General features: G+C 41.3%; 1 protein-coding gene across 1 annotated transcript in view; it reads right to left on the bottom strand.

Moving 5' to 3' along the window:
- Window positions 1–14172, bottom strand: part of ptprfa (protein tyrosine phosphatase receptor type Fa) — a 429990-nt gene that overhangs the window by 43935 nt on the left and 371883 nt on the right. Inside the window, exons 20-21 of the mRNA XM_061978426.1 lie at window positions 10452–10564; window positions 4536–4633 (exon numbers count right to left, since the gene is read on the bottom strand). Of these exons, the coding sequence (XP_061834410.1) occupies window positions 4536–4633; window positions 10452–10564 (211 nt within the window). The remainder of the gene's footprint in view (window positions 1–4535; window positions 4634–10451; window positions 10565–14172) is intronic.

Here is a 14172-nt window from a genome sequence, read left to right as displayed (position 1 = left end):
GCATTTTTCGGATGTCTTAAGAAGGTAACAAGAATGTGTGTGTGTGTGTGTTCTTGTATTTCTAGCCTTCTTGAGACATGAAGAAGGAAAATTATCTTCCATATGAGGAGGTGTGAACAAGTGATGACATAAATCAATAACATTGCATCTAATAGACAATGTCTCATTTGTGGTGACATCCATCAAAATGAGGGTGGTCCCAAAAAGGAGGGATTTTTCAAATTGACTGTGTGTAGCTTTAAAAAGAGCTCCCTCTCTGGTCGACATATGAAATAACAAGTGTGTGTAAGAAATTGAAATGCGCCCCCTTTGGCCAAAAATTATTTAAAAAATAAAATAAATATGTATATAGAGGCATACTGTAATAACTTGAAGTAAATAATGAAGATTAAAAACCAATTACAAACAAAAAATAAAAATGTTACTAAAAGCTTACCTTTTGTACGTATATGTGCATAGTATGTATTAGAGATGCGCGGATAGGCAATTATTTCATCCGCAACCGCATCACAAAAGTCGTCAACCATCCGCCATCCACCCGAACTAACATTTAATCAAAACCGCACCCGCCCGCCATCCGCCACCCGCCCGTTGTTATATATCTAAAATAGACGATGCAAGGCATTAGTGAGGTTATAAAGCTTTTGCCTGTTAAAGAAAGGAGACTGATCCAATGCAGCAGAGACATGCAATGCGTGCCACGCTGTCACGGCCCAGACGCACACCAGTGCGCAATCATCTGGGAGCCGCGCTGAGCGCACCTCCAAGCGCGCAGCTGCGTTTCTATCTTGTTTTAACATCCTGTGGCACTCTTCTGGGATCACGGCGGACGAAACTGCTCATGCTCAGGGTGTTTGTGGAGGTTCGGGGTTTTGCACAAATGTGATGCACCATGTTAGATGTCCCGGTTTTGTGACTGTCGTAGACATAAACAGCGTCGCAGCTCTTGCAAATCACGTAGCCAGCATTACTATCATCCTGATTTGCAACCTCATAAAAACGAGTCCACGCTGAACTTTTCTGGCCTTTTTTTCCCTGGTCTTTAGTATTCCCCTTTTTATCCCTTTTTTAGTTTGTCGCGTACCACGTTTGCTGCCGGCGTTGCCATCTCTTTTTTCTTTTCTTCTTCTGTTGTGGCATATGCTGCAGGTGCCTGCTCGTTTTTCGTATGTGGGTAACAACATTTAATTAAAGCTGCAAGCAGCATTGGTCGGGCCCGCGTATTTGGCAGGTGCTAGTCCTAAGTGTCCCAATACTTTTGTCTACTTTTAGTCTGAAGTGTCCCAAGACTTTTGTCTAGTGTACCTACCTTGTCTGCATCTTAAAAAAACAGCAGCGCAGCAGCATCAGCGCAGCGGGTCTTTGAAGGGTCATAAAATCAAAACCGGAGCAGTTATAAAAAAAAGCGCTTCTGTCATTGTAATCACAAGGATTCAATCTCTCTCCTGTGTTAGTTTGAAGGCGAAACAACAAACGCGCTCAGAGGAGTTCGTTTTTGAAGGAAGGTGACCGGTTTTTACAAAAAATTTGTTTTGAAGGGGGAATAACAAACTTCCTGTTGATTTTTGCTGGGGGATGTCAATTTATGAAATGTAGGTCTAAGTGAGACCTACATAGAGGTTTTAGTTCCATGTCTTCCCAGTGGGAGTTACAGGCAGTTTTGTCATTTTTTTTCTTCCGAGAAGCAGTTTTTTCTTGGTTTTATTCAAAAATTGCTCTAGAGCTCAATTTTGAGATTTGGGGTTAGGTTTTTTTTTTTAGATCGCAATGTTTGCCAGTCCAGTTTGGTGAGTTTTGAAGCATGTTAAGGGGGTCAAAATACAGCTCAAAGAGGCAAAAGTGACTGTTTTTAGTACTTTTTTGTCTTGAAGGGGGAATTGCCAACTTCCTGTTGATTTTAGCCCGAGGATGTACAATTATGAGAACTAGGTCTAAGTCAGACCTACATAGAGGTTTTTGTTTCATGTCTCTCCGACCTTCCTAGTGGGAGTTACAGGCAGTCTAGTTTTTTTTTCTTCCTAGGGGGCGCTAGAGCGCAATTTTGATTTTTGCGGGGTTTTTTTTTTATTCCAACCGCCCGACCCGCGGATAATCCGCGGACTCTACGGTTGTGTCCGCAAACCGCGCATCTCTAGTATGTATATATTATTAATGTTGTAAATACACTTCTTTATATATCTAGAAAGGCTGGTCCTAAAGAGGGAGGCATTTTTCGGATGTCTTAAGAAGGTAACAAGAATGTGTGTGTGTGTGTGTGTGTGTGTGTGTGTGTGTGTGTGTGTGTGTGTGTGTGTGTGTGTGTTGATGGTGGTGAAATCAAAATGAGGGTGGTCCCAAAAAAGGAGGGATTTTTCAAATTCACTGTGTGTCGCTTTTAAAAGTGCTCCCCCTCTGGTCAACATATGAAATAACAAGTGTGTGTAAGAAATTGAAATGCGCCCCCTTTGGCCAAAATGAATAAAACAAATAAATAAATATGTATATAGAGGACATACAGTAATAACTTGAAGTAAATAATGAAGATTAAAAACCAATTACAAACAAAAAATTCAAAAAAAATAAAAATTAACTAAAAGTTTAGCTTTTTTATATTTACATAGTATGTATATATTATTAATGTTGTAAATACACTTCTTTATATATCTAGAAAGGCTGGTCCTAAAGAGGTAGGCATTTTTCGGATGTCTTAAGAAGGTAACAAGAATGTGTGTGTGTGTGTGTGTGTGTGTGTGTGTGTGTGTGTGTGTGTGTGTGTGTGTGTGTGTGTGTGTGTGTGTGTGTTCTTGTATTTCTAGCCTTCTTGAGACATGAAGAAGGAAAAGTATCTTCCACATGAGGAGGTGTGAACAAGTGATGACATAAATCAATAACATTGCATCTAATAGACAATGTCTCATTTGTGGTGACATCTATCAAAATGAGGGTGGTCCCAAAAAGGAGGGATTTTTCACATTGACTGTGTGTCGCTTTTAAAAGTGCTCCCCCTCTGGTCAACATATGAAATAACAAGTGTGTGTAATAAATTGAAATGTGCCCCCTTTGGCCAAAATGTATTAAAATATATATATATATATATATATATATATATATGTATGTGTGGGAAAAAAAATCACAAGACTACTTCATCTCTACAGGCCTGTTTCATGAGGGGGTTCCCTCAATCATCAGGAGATTTTAATGGGAGCATTCACATACCATGGTTTATATAGGGCACAGAGTGGGTGGGTACAGGCTGGCCTAGGGGCGTGGTGATTGGCTCATGTGTTACCTAGGAGGTGTTTCCGTCTGGCGGCATGCTGATACAATTTCGCTGCGCTTGTTGAGGGATGACAGGTCTGGACGGTAAATAATAAACAGTTTCTCTTTCAAGCATAGGTTGCATCTTTTATTACCACTATTGTAAGGTGTGCTGGATGCAAGAATTTGCCATGTTATTGAATATTCAACATTATTGTCTTTGAGGTCCCAAATGTGTTTGCTGAGTTCTGTGGTATTCCGCAGGTTTTTGTTCCTGAAAGAAGCCTTGTGATTGTTCCATCTGGTTTTAAACTCTCCCTCGGTTAATCCTACATATGTGTCGGATGTGTTAATGTCCTTGCGTGTTACCTTAGATTGGTAAACAACTGATGTTTGTAAGCACCCCCCGTTGAGAGGGCAATCAGGTTTCTTGCGGCAGTTGCAGCCTTTGTTGGTTTTGGGGTCGCTCTGTCCGGGGGCCGACGGCTCATTTGCAATTGTTTTGTTGTGGTTTGAGATAATTTGTCGTATATTGTTCATACAGCTGTAGCTCAATTTAATGTTGTTCTTGTTGAATACTTTTCTTAGGGTGTTGCCTTTGGGAAAGTGTTTGTCAATCAGAGTGAGGAATTTGTGGCCAATGTTAGTTGAGACGTTTTTGCTGTATGGGGGGTTGTACCAGATGATGTCGTTTCGTTTTCTGCTTCTTTTTCGGTTGGTTTCCTGGCGTGGGTTCATAGGTGAGGGTGAAATTGTATCCGCTTTCATCAAGGGCTTTTTGGTACGGGGGGGTTGCTTGGTCAAATTCAGCTTTGCTAGATGACAGCATCGATAGCCTTTTATTGATTCCGGTAGGTATTCTTTTCGTGGTGGTGGGTGGGTGGTTGCTGTCATGGTGCACGTATTGGAGTGTTGTGTTGGGTTTCGTGAATGGTTGGTAGCTGTTATTTCTCAGGTTGAAAGTGACGTCGAGGAAGTTGACGGTTTGCTTATATATATATATATATATATATATATATATATATATATATATATATATACATATATATATATATATATATATATATATATATATAGTAACATACTGTAATAACGAAGTAAATAATGGAGATTAAAAAAAACAATTACAAACAAAAAATTAAAAAAATTAAAAATTAACTAAAAGCTTATATTTTTTATATGTGCATAGTATGTATATATTATTAATGTTGTAAATACACATCTTTATATATCTAGAAAGGCTGGATTTTTCTCAGGTCTCAAGAAGGTAAGAAGTAGACGAAAGTGTGTGTTTGTACCTCGTACTCCTGAGAGAAGCGCAGGCCGTCGTTGGCCTTGAGTCGCTCGACGTGGTCGGCCAGGTCGCAGGTGGCGATGGGAGGATGTTGCCTCATCCCTGCGGGAAAGACGTGGTGAGTACAGCGGCGCGCACACGCACACACATCCAACACGTGCGCATGCATGCACGGCGACGGCCCGGCGGCGTGCTCCGAGCGCGGCGAGGATGCTGAGCGGAGCGGAGGGATGCGACCTGCAGCCTCTTGGCATTTAACACAAACACATGTTTTGAAGTTATGCTGTCATGGCTGACGTGCACAGAGGGGGGGGGGGGATGCCGGAAGCAGAGCGAGGGAATGTGAGCGGCACACGAGAGGAGTGACAACTAACTTGGCGTGGTCGGGCAACTGAGGGTACTGGAACCTGTCGGGGGAGGGGCAAACAGCGCAGGGGTCAGTGGAGATGGACCAGGACCTCCGACGTGCAAGTGGATGAGACGGAACACCTGCTGTCGCGTTTTTGGCTACAACAATCTGTTCTCAGGGGTGTCCAAAGTGCGGCCTCAGGGACATAGGTTTTTTTTTTTTTTTAAGGCCAGCAGTAAAATAAAAAGAAAGATTTGCAAAATAAAAGCAACATTTTTCACCAACAGAGGCATCAAACTGATTTTCATTAAGGGCCACATCACAGTTATGGTTGCCCTCTGAGGGCCAATTTTAACAATGAGTAAAATATGAATATACATGTATATACAGGTAAAAGCCAGTAAATTAGAATATTTTGAAAAACTTGATTTATTTCAGTAATTGCATTCAAAAGGTGTAACTTGTACATTATATTTATTCATTGCACACAGACTGATGCATTCAAATGTTTATTTCATTTCATTTTGATGATTTGAAGTGGCAACAAATGAAAATCCAAAATTCCGCATGTCACAAAATTAGAATATTACTTAAGGCTAATACAAAAAAAGGGATTTTTAGAAATGTTGGCCAACTGAAAAGTATGAAAATGAAAAATATGAGCATGTACAATACTCAATACTTGGTTGGAGCTCCTTTTGCCGGAAATTCAGGCGGAGCTGGAGGCCACGCCCCCTCCAGCTCCATGCGGACTTGAGTGACGTGTTGACAGCCTGTTCTCACGTCCGCTTTCCCACAATATAAACAGCCTGCCTGCCCAATCACGTTATAACTGTAGAATGATGGAGGGCGAGTTCTTGGTTTCTTATGTGTGTTTATTGTTAGGCAGTTTCATTAACGTCCTCCCAGCGCGGTAACAACACACAACAACAGCAGTCAAGTCTTCGTCTACCGTAAAGCAGTTCGTCTGCCGTAAACAGCAATGTTGTGACACTTTTAAACAGGACAATACTGCCATCTACTGTACATGCATATGTGACCCACCCATAATGTGTCACATTTTGTGTTGATTTATTTATTTTATTTTGTGATTTGAATTCGTTTTTGGAGCTGTCATTACACATTTATCAGTATTCACATTGGTCAGTAGGGGGTTTCTTCCCAATTGAATGCTATCACCTGCAGACCGGAAGTGTCTTGTCATTCCGATGAGCGCGACCAGTCTGTGAACAATTGAAACGTCCTGTGTGCTTTTTCCTCCTGTATAACAGGTTAGTTTTGGTGAATCAACTCACTGAATAATATCCATGTGATCTTTGTAATTTTAAGTACACATTCTGATGGTGGAGCCTAACTCTAAAGTGTTTGTGAGTTGTAGTTTGTATTTGTGAATGAATCCAGTGCCCAGCTGCAGTAATCAATACAAAAAGGCGACGTGAGTGCGCAATGTTTATATAGGAACTTCTCATCCTAATTCAGACTCCCAAATTAGAGCTCCCGTTTTCTTATTGATTTTATAATGTATATTTGTATAATGTGTGTGTTCTGGAATAGTGACAGAGAATAGAACAAGGATGGACAATTCAATCCTTAACTCAACAATGAGTAGATGAGTGTTATGTGTGTGTATATGTGTAAATAGATGAACACTGAAATTCAAGTATTTATTTTATATATATATATATATATATATATATATATATATATATATATATATATATATATATATATATATATATATATATATATATATATATATATACAGGTAAAAGCCAGTAAATTAGAATATTTTGAAAAACTTGATTTATTTCAGTAATTGCATTCAAAAGGTGTAACTTGTACATTATATTTATTCATTGCACACAGACTGATGCATTCAAATGTTTATTTCATTTAATTTTGATGATTTGAAGTGGCAACAAATGAAAATCCAAAATTCCGTGTTTCACAAAATTAGAATATTACTTAAGGCTAATACAAAAAAGGGATTTTTAGAAATGTTGGCCAACTGAAAAGTATGAAAATGAAAAATATGAGCATGTACAATACTCAATACTTGGTTGGAGCTCCTTTTGCCTCAATTACTGCGTTAATGCGGCGCGGCGTGGCATGGAGTCGATGAGTTTCTGGCACTGCTCAGGTGTTATGAGAGCCCAGGTTGCTCTGATAGTGGCCTTCAACTCTTCTGCGTTTTTGGGTCTGGCATTCTGCATCTTCCTTTTCACAATACCCCACAGATTTTCTATGGGGCTAAGGTCAGGGGAGTTGGCGGGCCAATTTAGAACAGAAATACCATGGTCCGTAAACCAGGCACGGGTAGATTTTGCGCTGTGTGCAGGCGCCAAGTCCTGTTGGAACTTGAAATCTCCATCTCCATAGAGCAGGTCAGCAGCAGGAAGCATGAAGTGCTCTAAAACTTGCTGGTAGACGGCTGCGTTGACCCTGGATCTCAGGAAACAGAGTGGACCGACACCAGCAGATGACATGGCACCCCAAACCATCACTGATGGTGGAAACTTTACACTAGACTTCAGGCAACGTGGATCCTGTGCCTCTCCTGTCTTCCTCCAGACTCTGGGACCTCGATTTCCAAAGGAAATGCAAAATTTGCTTTCGTCAGAAAACATGACTTTGGACCACTCAGCAGCAGTCCAGCTCTTTTTTTCCTTAGCCGAGGTGAGACGCTTTTCGCGCTGTTTCTTGGTCAACAGTGGCTTGACACGAGGTATGCGGCAGTTGAAACCCATGTCTTTCAAGCGTCTCTTGGTGGTGGATCTTGAAGCACTGACTCCAGCAGCTGTCCACTCCTTCTGAATCTCCCCCACATTTTTGAATGTTTTATTTTTCACAATCTTGACCAGGGCGCGGTGATCCCTATCGCTTGTACACTTTTTCTGACCACAGTTTTTCCTTCCCTTTGCCTCTCCATTAATGTGTTTGGACACAGAGCTCTGAGAACAGCCAGCCTCTTCAGCAATAACCTTTTGTGTCTTTCCCTCCTTGTGCAATGTGTCGATGGTTGCCTTTTGGACAGCTGTCAAATCTGAAGTCTTCCCCATGTTTGTGTCGGCTTCAGAACTGGACTGAGAGACCATTTAAAGCCCTTTGCAGGTGTTTTGAGTTAATCAGCTGATTAGTTTGTGGCACCAGGTGGCTTCAAAATGTAACCCTTACACGATATTCTAATTTTGTGACACACGGAATTTTGGATTTTCATTTGTTGCCACTTCAAATCATCAAAATTAAATGAAATAAACATTTGAATGCATCAGTCTGTGTGCAATGAATAAATATAATGTACAAGTTACACCTTTTGAATGCAATTACTGAAATAAATCAAGTTTTTCAAAATATTCTAATTTACTGGCTTTTACCTGTATGTACTGTATATATGTAATAAAATATATATATATATATATATATATATATGTATGTGTGGGAAAAAAAATCACAAGACTATTTCATCTCTACAGGCCTGTTTCATGAGGGGGGGTACCCTCAATCATCAGGAGATTTTAATGGGAGCATTCGCATACCATGGTTTATATAGGGCACAGAGTGGGTGGGTACAGGCTGGCGTAGGGGCGTGGTGATTGGCTCATGTGTTACCTAGGAGGTGTTTCCGTCTATGGCGGCATGCTGTTACAATTTCGCTGCGCTTGTTGAGGGATGACAGGTCTGGACGGTAAATAATAAACAGTTTCTCTTTCAAGCATAGGTTGCATCTTTTATTACCACTATTGTAAGGTGTGCTGGATGCAAGAATTTGCCATGTTATTGAATATTCAACATTATTGTCTTTGAGGTCTCAAATGTGTTTGCTGAGTTCTGTGGTATTTCGCAGGTTTTTGTTCCTGAAAGAAGCCTTGTGATTGTTCCATCTGGTTTTGAATTCTCCCTCGGTTAATCCTACATATGTGTCGGATGTGTTAATGTCCTTGCGTATTACCTTAGATTGGTAGACAACTGATGTTTGTAAGCACCCCCCGTTGAGAGGGCAATCAGGTTTCTTTCGACAGTTACAGCCTTTGTTGGTTTTGGAGTCGCTCTGTCTGGGGGCCGACGGCTCATTTGCAATTGTTTTGTTGTGGTTTGAGATGATTTGTCGTATATTGTTCATGCAGCTGTAGCTCAATTTAATGTTGTTCTTGTTGAATACTTTTCTTAGGGTGTTGTCTTTGGGAAAGTGTTTGTCAATCAGATTGAGGAATTTGTGTCCAATGTTAGTTGAGACGTCTCAACTAACATTGGACACAAATTCCTCAATCTGATTGAGGAATTTGTGTCCAATGTTTGTCAATCTGATTGAGGAATTTGTGTCCAATGTTAGTTGAGACGTCTCAACTAACATTGGACACAAATTCCTCAATCTGATTGACAAACACTTTCCCAAAGACAACACCCTAAGAAAAGTATTCAACAAGAACAACATTAAATTGAGCTACAGCTGCATGAACAATATACGACAAATCATCTCAAACCACAACAAAACAATTGCAAATGAGCCGTCGGCCCCCAGACAGAGCGACTCCAAAACCAACAAAGGCTGTAACTGTCGAAAGAAACCTGATTGCCCTCTCAACGGGGGGTGCTTACAAACATCAGTTGTCTACCAATCTAAGGTAATACGCAAGGACATTAACACATCCGACACATATGTAGGATTAACCGAGGGAGAGTTCAAAACCAGATGGAACAATCACAAGGCTTCTTTCAGGAACCAAAACCTGCGGAATACCACAGAACTCAGCAAACACATTTGGGACCTCAAAGACAATAATGTTGAATATTCAATAACATGGCAAATTCTTGCATCCAGCACACCTTACAATAGTGGTAATAAAAGATGCAACCTATGCTTGAAAGAGAAACTGTTTATTATTTACCGTCCAGACCTGTCATCCCTCAACAAGCGCAGCGAAATTGTAACAACATGCCGCCACAGACGGAAACACCTCCTAGGTAACACATGAGCCAATCACCACGCCCCTAGGCCAGCCTGTACCCACCCACTCTTTGCCCTATACAAACCATGGTATGCGAATGCTCCCATTAAAATCTCCTGACGATTGAGGGTACCCCCCCCTCATGAAACAGGCCTGTAGAGATGAAATAGTCTTGTGATTTTTTTTCCCACACATACATATATTGCGCTCTACTACGGTATCGAGCACTATTTTTTGGATAACCTTATTAAGATATATATATATATATATATATATAGCTAGAATTCACTGAAAGTCAAGTATTTCTTATATATATATATATATATATCTTAACCACGCCCCCAACCACGCACCCCCGCCCCACCCCCGACCACTCCCCCACCCCCCACCTCCCGAAATCGGAGGTCTCAAGGTTGGCAAGTATGCCTTATGTGGGCTCTGTACCAAGGATGTCGTTGTGGCTTGTGCAGCCCTTTGAGACACTTGTGATTTAGGGCTATATAAATAAACATTGATTGATTGATTGATTGATAATGAAAAAGTTGTATTTTAAAGAGAGGTGCTGGCACTTTGGACACCGCTGTCCTACACGTTACATGTCAAGTGTCCATCAGCGTGTTCTTGCCTTGCGTCTGATAGTTGAGCCTCCTCATCTCCACGGGGTCAGCCGAGTGGGCCAGCAGCGAGTCCTTCACCCCCGCCAGGTGCTCGTCTTTCGCCGACGGGGACGTACGTTTCCTGGAGGCGGAGGCAGAAGGAAGGATATTTTCACACAGATCGGTTGAGGTCAGTGTGGGAAAAATGCAAAAGGAGCGATGTAAAAAGTCTTGGGACAAATGATTGACTGTAAACAGAAAAGAGTAAAGTGCCAGAGAAGGATGTGTCAGCAGAAAAGAAGAAAAAAGGGTGTATGAATCACTGGAGATGGGAGAAAATGAGGAGGAGTAACTCACCTTTCTTGTTTGCTGCATCCACAGAAAGCAGAGACGGGAAAGAGAAAGAAGTTTACAAGTGTGTAAAGTTTTTACTCTGTGAGATATCTGCTTACTAAAGTAACCACCTGACGGTCCCTGACACAAGGCTGAAGCTTAGAGGTGACAGAGCTTTCGCCGTTGCTGCTCCCAAGCTCTGGAACGACCTACCCCTGAGTGTTAGACAAGCCTCCTCTCTTCCTGTTTTTAAATCTCTCTTAAAAACATACTTTTATTCCATGGCTTTTAACACTGAGTGATATCCATCCTGCAATGGCGCCCCATAATACACCTGCTGTGTTCCTGTTTTTATGTTTTTATTAATTCTATTTTAATTATTTATTTTTTATCGTGTTCTGTTTGTGTTGTGTTGTGTTTGCTCGGTACTCGTTTTATCTTTTAACCTGCTCATTGTACAGCACTTTGGCTACCCCTGTGGTAAATTTTAAATGTGCTTTATAAATAAAGTTGATTTGATTTGATTTGATTACATTCACATCTAAAGTAAGACATAGATAGAAATGGACAACTCTTGGCACTACATATCTCATACTTGCCAACCCTCCCGGATTTTCCGGGAGACTCCCGAAATTCAGCGCCTCTCCCGAAAACCTCCCGGGACAAATTTTCTCCCGAAAATCTCCCGAAATTCAGGCGGAGCTGGAGGCCACGCCCCCTCCAGCTCCATGCGGACCTGGGTCCGCTTTCCCACGATATAAACAGTGTGCCTGCCCAATCACGTTATAACTGTAGAATGATGGAGGGCGAGTTCTTGGTTTCTTATGTGGGTTTATTGTTAGGCAGTTTCATTAACTCTCCAAACTGAGAAAATATGGTTTTAATAGTGTGTCACTTTCTTGGATGTTGAGCTATCTATCAGCAAGATCACAGAGAGTGTGTTTTAATGGTAGCCTATCTGAACGCAAGTACAATTACTGCGGCGTGCCTCAAGGAAGCTGCTTAGGTCCTTTACTTTTTATTATTTTTACTAATGATCTTCCCTGTGTTACAACAAACACCAATATGGTTATGTATGCAGATGTACAGTACTGCCTCTACCTTAAATGACCTAGAAAACAACTTAAATCAGGACCTGGAGAGAGTGTCCCGCTGGGTAAATGATAGTAAACTTGTTGTGAATATTGACAAAACAAAAAGCATTCTTTTTGGATCCAGGCATATGCTTGTTGATGACCCACAGCTTCATATTTCAATGTCAGACATACGTATTGAGCAGGTCAAAAAAGCAAAATTGCTTGGTGTTGGAATAATTGTTTGTAAGTTATCACAAAAGAAATATTGTATTATGAATGCTGTATTTCGAGGCCTAACAAAAGGATGAAGGCTCGTGAAACGCCACTGTGATTTCAGCACGGACAGATGGCAGGATGTGCTCAACTCCTGGAGGAACTCTCTTTGAAGTGTTAAACGAACTCTCTTTGAAGTAATTCACAAACTCTCTTCCAACTATTTGGTCAACGCTATTTACGACACGCTGCCCTCTTGAAGTCACTGTGGACAGGAGACGGGAGGGGTTGTCCATTGTCCTCCAACACCTGCCCCAGCTAGATCCAGGAAGAGCCAAGCCCGAGAAGTCCTCTTCTTGGACTTCAAAGCGACCAAAAACAATGACTGTTTTAAATACCTCCCCATTCCTATTGTGACATATGTTGGTGCGTGAACATGGAACATCTGAATTAAAAGAGGAGACGAGAACCTTCTTCGTCAGAGCGTGCTAAGACACTGTAAGAGGTTACAGGTTGAAGCCGTCTCTCCTCAATTGAGTCCAAATTGAATTCTGTCTCTGTTTGATTCCTTGCCTTTTGTCTTGTGTAACAGATGTCCTGTATTTGAACCTGACACTTGGTGTGCTATTAGACAGTCAACTGTCATGGTCCGATCATATTCATGGTATTTCAATGAAAATGGGAAGAGATTTAGCCATGGTCAGGAGGTGCTCCAACTTCTTGACATCCTCAACAATGGCTCAAGTCATACAGTTCTTGGTTTTCTGTCATCTTCATTACTGTCCTATAATATGGTCCGCTATGACTAAGTCTGACCTGAACAAACTGCAACTTGTTCAGAACAGAGCGGCTAGACTGGTACTTAAATGTTCTTTGCGTACTAATATTTCATTTATGCATTCACGCCTGTCCTGGTTGTCTGTTGAACAAAAGATGCATTGTACCGTATTTTCCGCACTATAAGGCGCACCTAAAAACCACAAATTTTCTCAAAAGCTGACAGTGCGCCTTATAACCCGGTGCGCTTTATATATGGATAAATATTAAGATTCATTTTCATAAAGTTTAGGTCTCGCAACTACGGTAAACAGCCGCCATCTTTTTTCCCCGTAGAAGAAGCGCGCGGTGCATGCTGGGATATGTGACGTTTCATTTCCATTTGTGTGTTTATGTAAAGACCCCAAAATGGCTCCTATTAAGTGTGTTGTCTGTCTAATTATAAATAATGCAGACGAGGCGTGTTAACTGAGTTCTCAACGTTTACTCACAGCGTGCTCATAACCACATTCTAACTGCCAGCATACAACAACGCTTCTCAGGGCTACCGCGCATGCTCGTAACTATCGTTGCATGCTGGGTAGTGTAGTTGTTATATTTGCTAGCTCATAACAGCACATTGAGAGACACGCTTACGCGCTTAATTCAATACTCGCCGTCATTCCGGGTGGATTGACAAAAGACCTCCAGCCGCTAGATATTGGTGTCAACAGGGCATTCGAAGCTAGACTGCTAACTGCGTGGGAACAGTGGATGACAGAAGGCGAACACACCTTCACTAAGACGAGGAGGCAGCGCCAGACGACGCCAACATCTGCCAGTGGATCGTAAATTTGCCCAACTTTTCACTTCGGACACCGAAGACGAAGGATTTACGAATGAAGAATAACTTCAGAAAGAGAGCGCTATGTTTATTTTGTGTGTTGTGACATTAACGTTCGAGCAACATTATGTTGCTATTGCTCTGCACTATTTTGAATTTTACTATGTTTGTGATTGCACATTTGCGTACATTTTGGGAGTGAACAGAGTTGTTAGAACGCTGGTTTTTAATATATTATTAAAGTTTGACTGACCTATCTGACTGTTTTTTTGACATTCCCTTTAGCGCAGCGTAGGCGCGGCTTATAGTCCGGGGCGGCTTATTGGTGGACAAAGTTATGAAATATGCCATTCATTGAAGGTGCGGCTAATAATCCGGTGCGCCTTATAGTGCGGAAAATACGGTAGTCTCATTATGTTCTTTAGAACTATCACTTTAGATCAATCACCAGATTACTTTTACAAACAGTTTTTAAAATCAACTAACACACATATTCATGACACTAGCAATGCCAGCAATGGCTATTTG

Source organism: Nerophis lumbriciformis, linkage group LG18, assembly GCF_033978685.3.
Source record: "Nerophis lumbriciformis linkage group LG18, RoL_Nlum_v2.1, whole genome shotgun sequence".
Taxonomy (NCBI): Eukaryota; Metazoa; Chordata; class Actinopteri; order Syngnathiformes; family Syngnathidae; genus Nerophis; species Nerophis lumbriciformis.
This window is presented reverse-complemented; position numbering and strand designations above follow the sequence as displayed.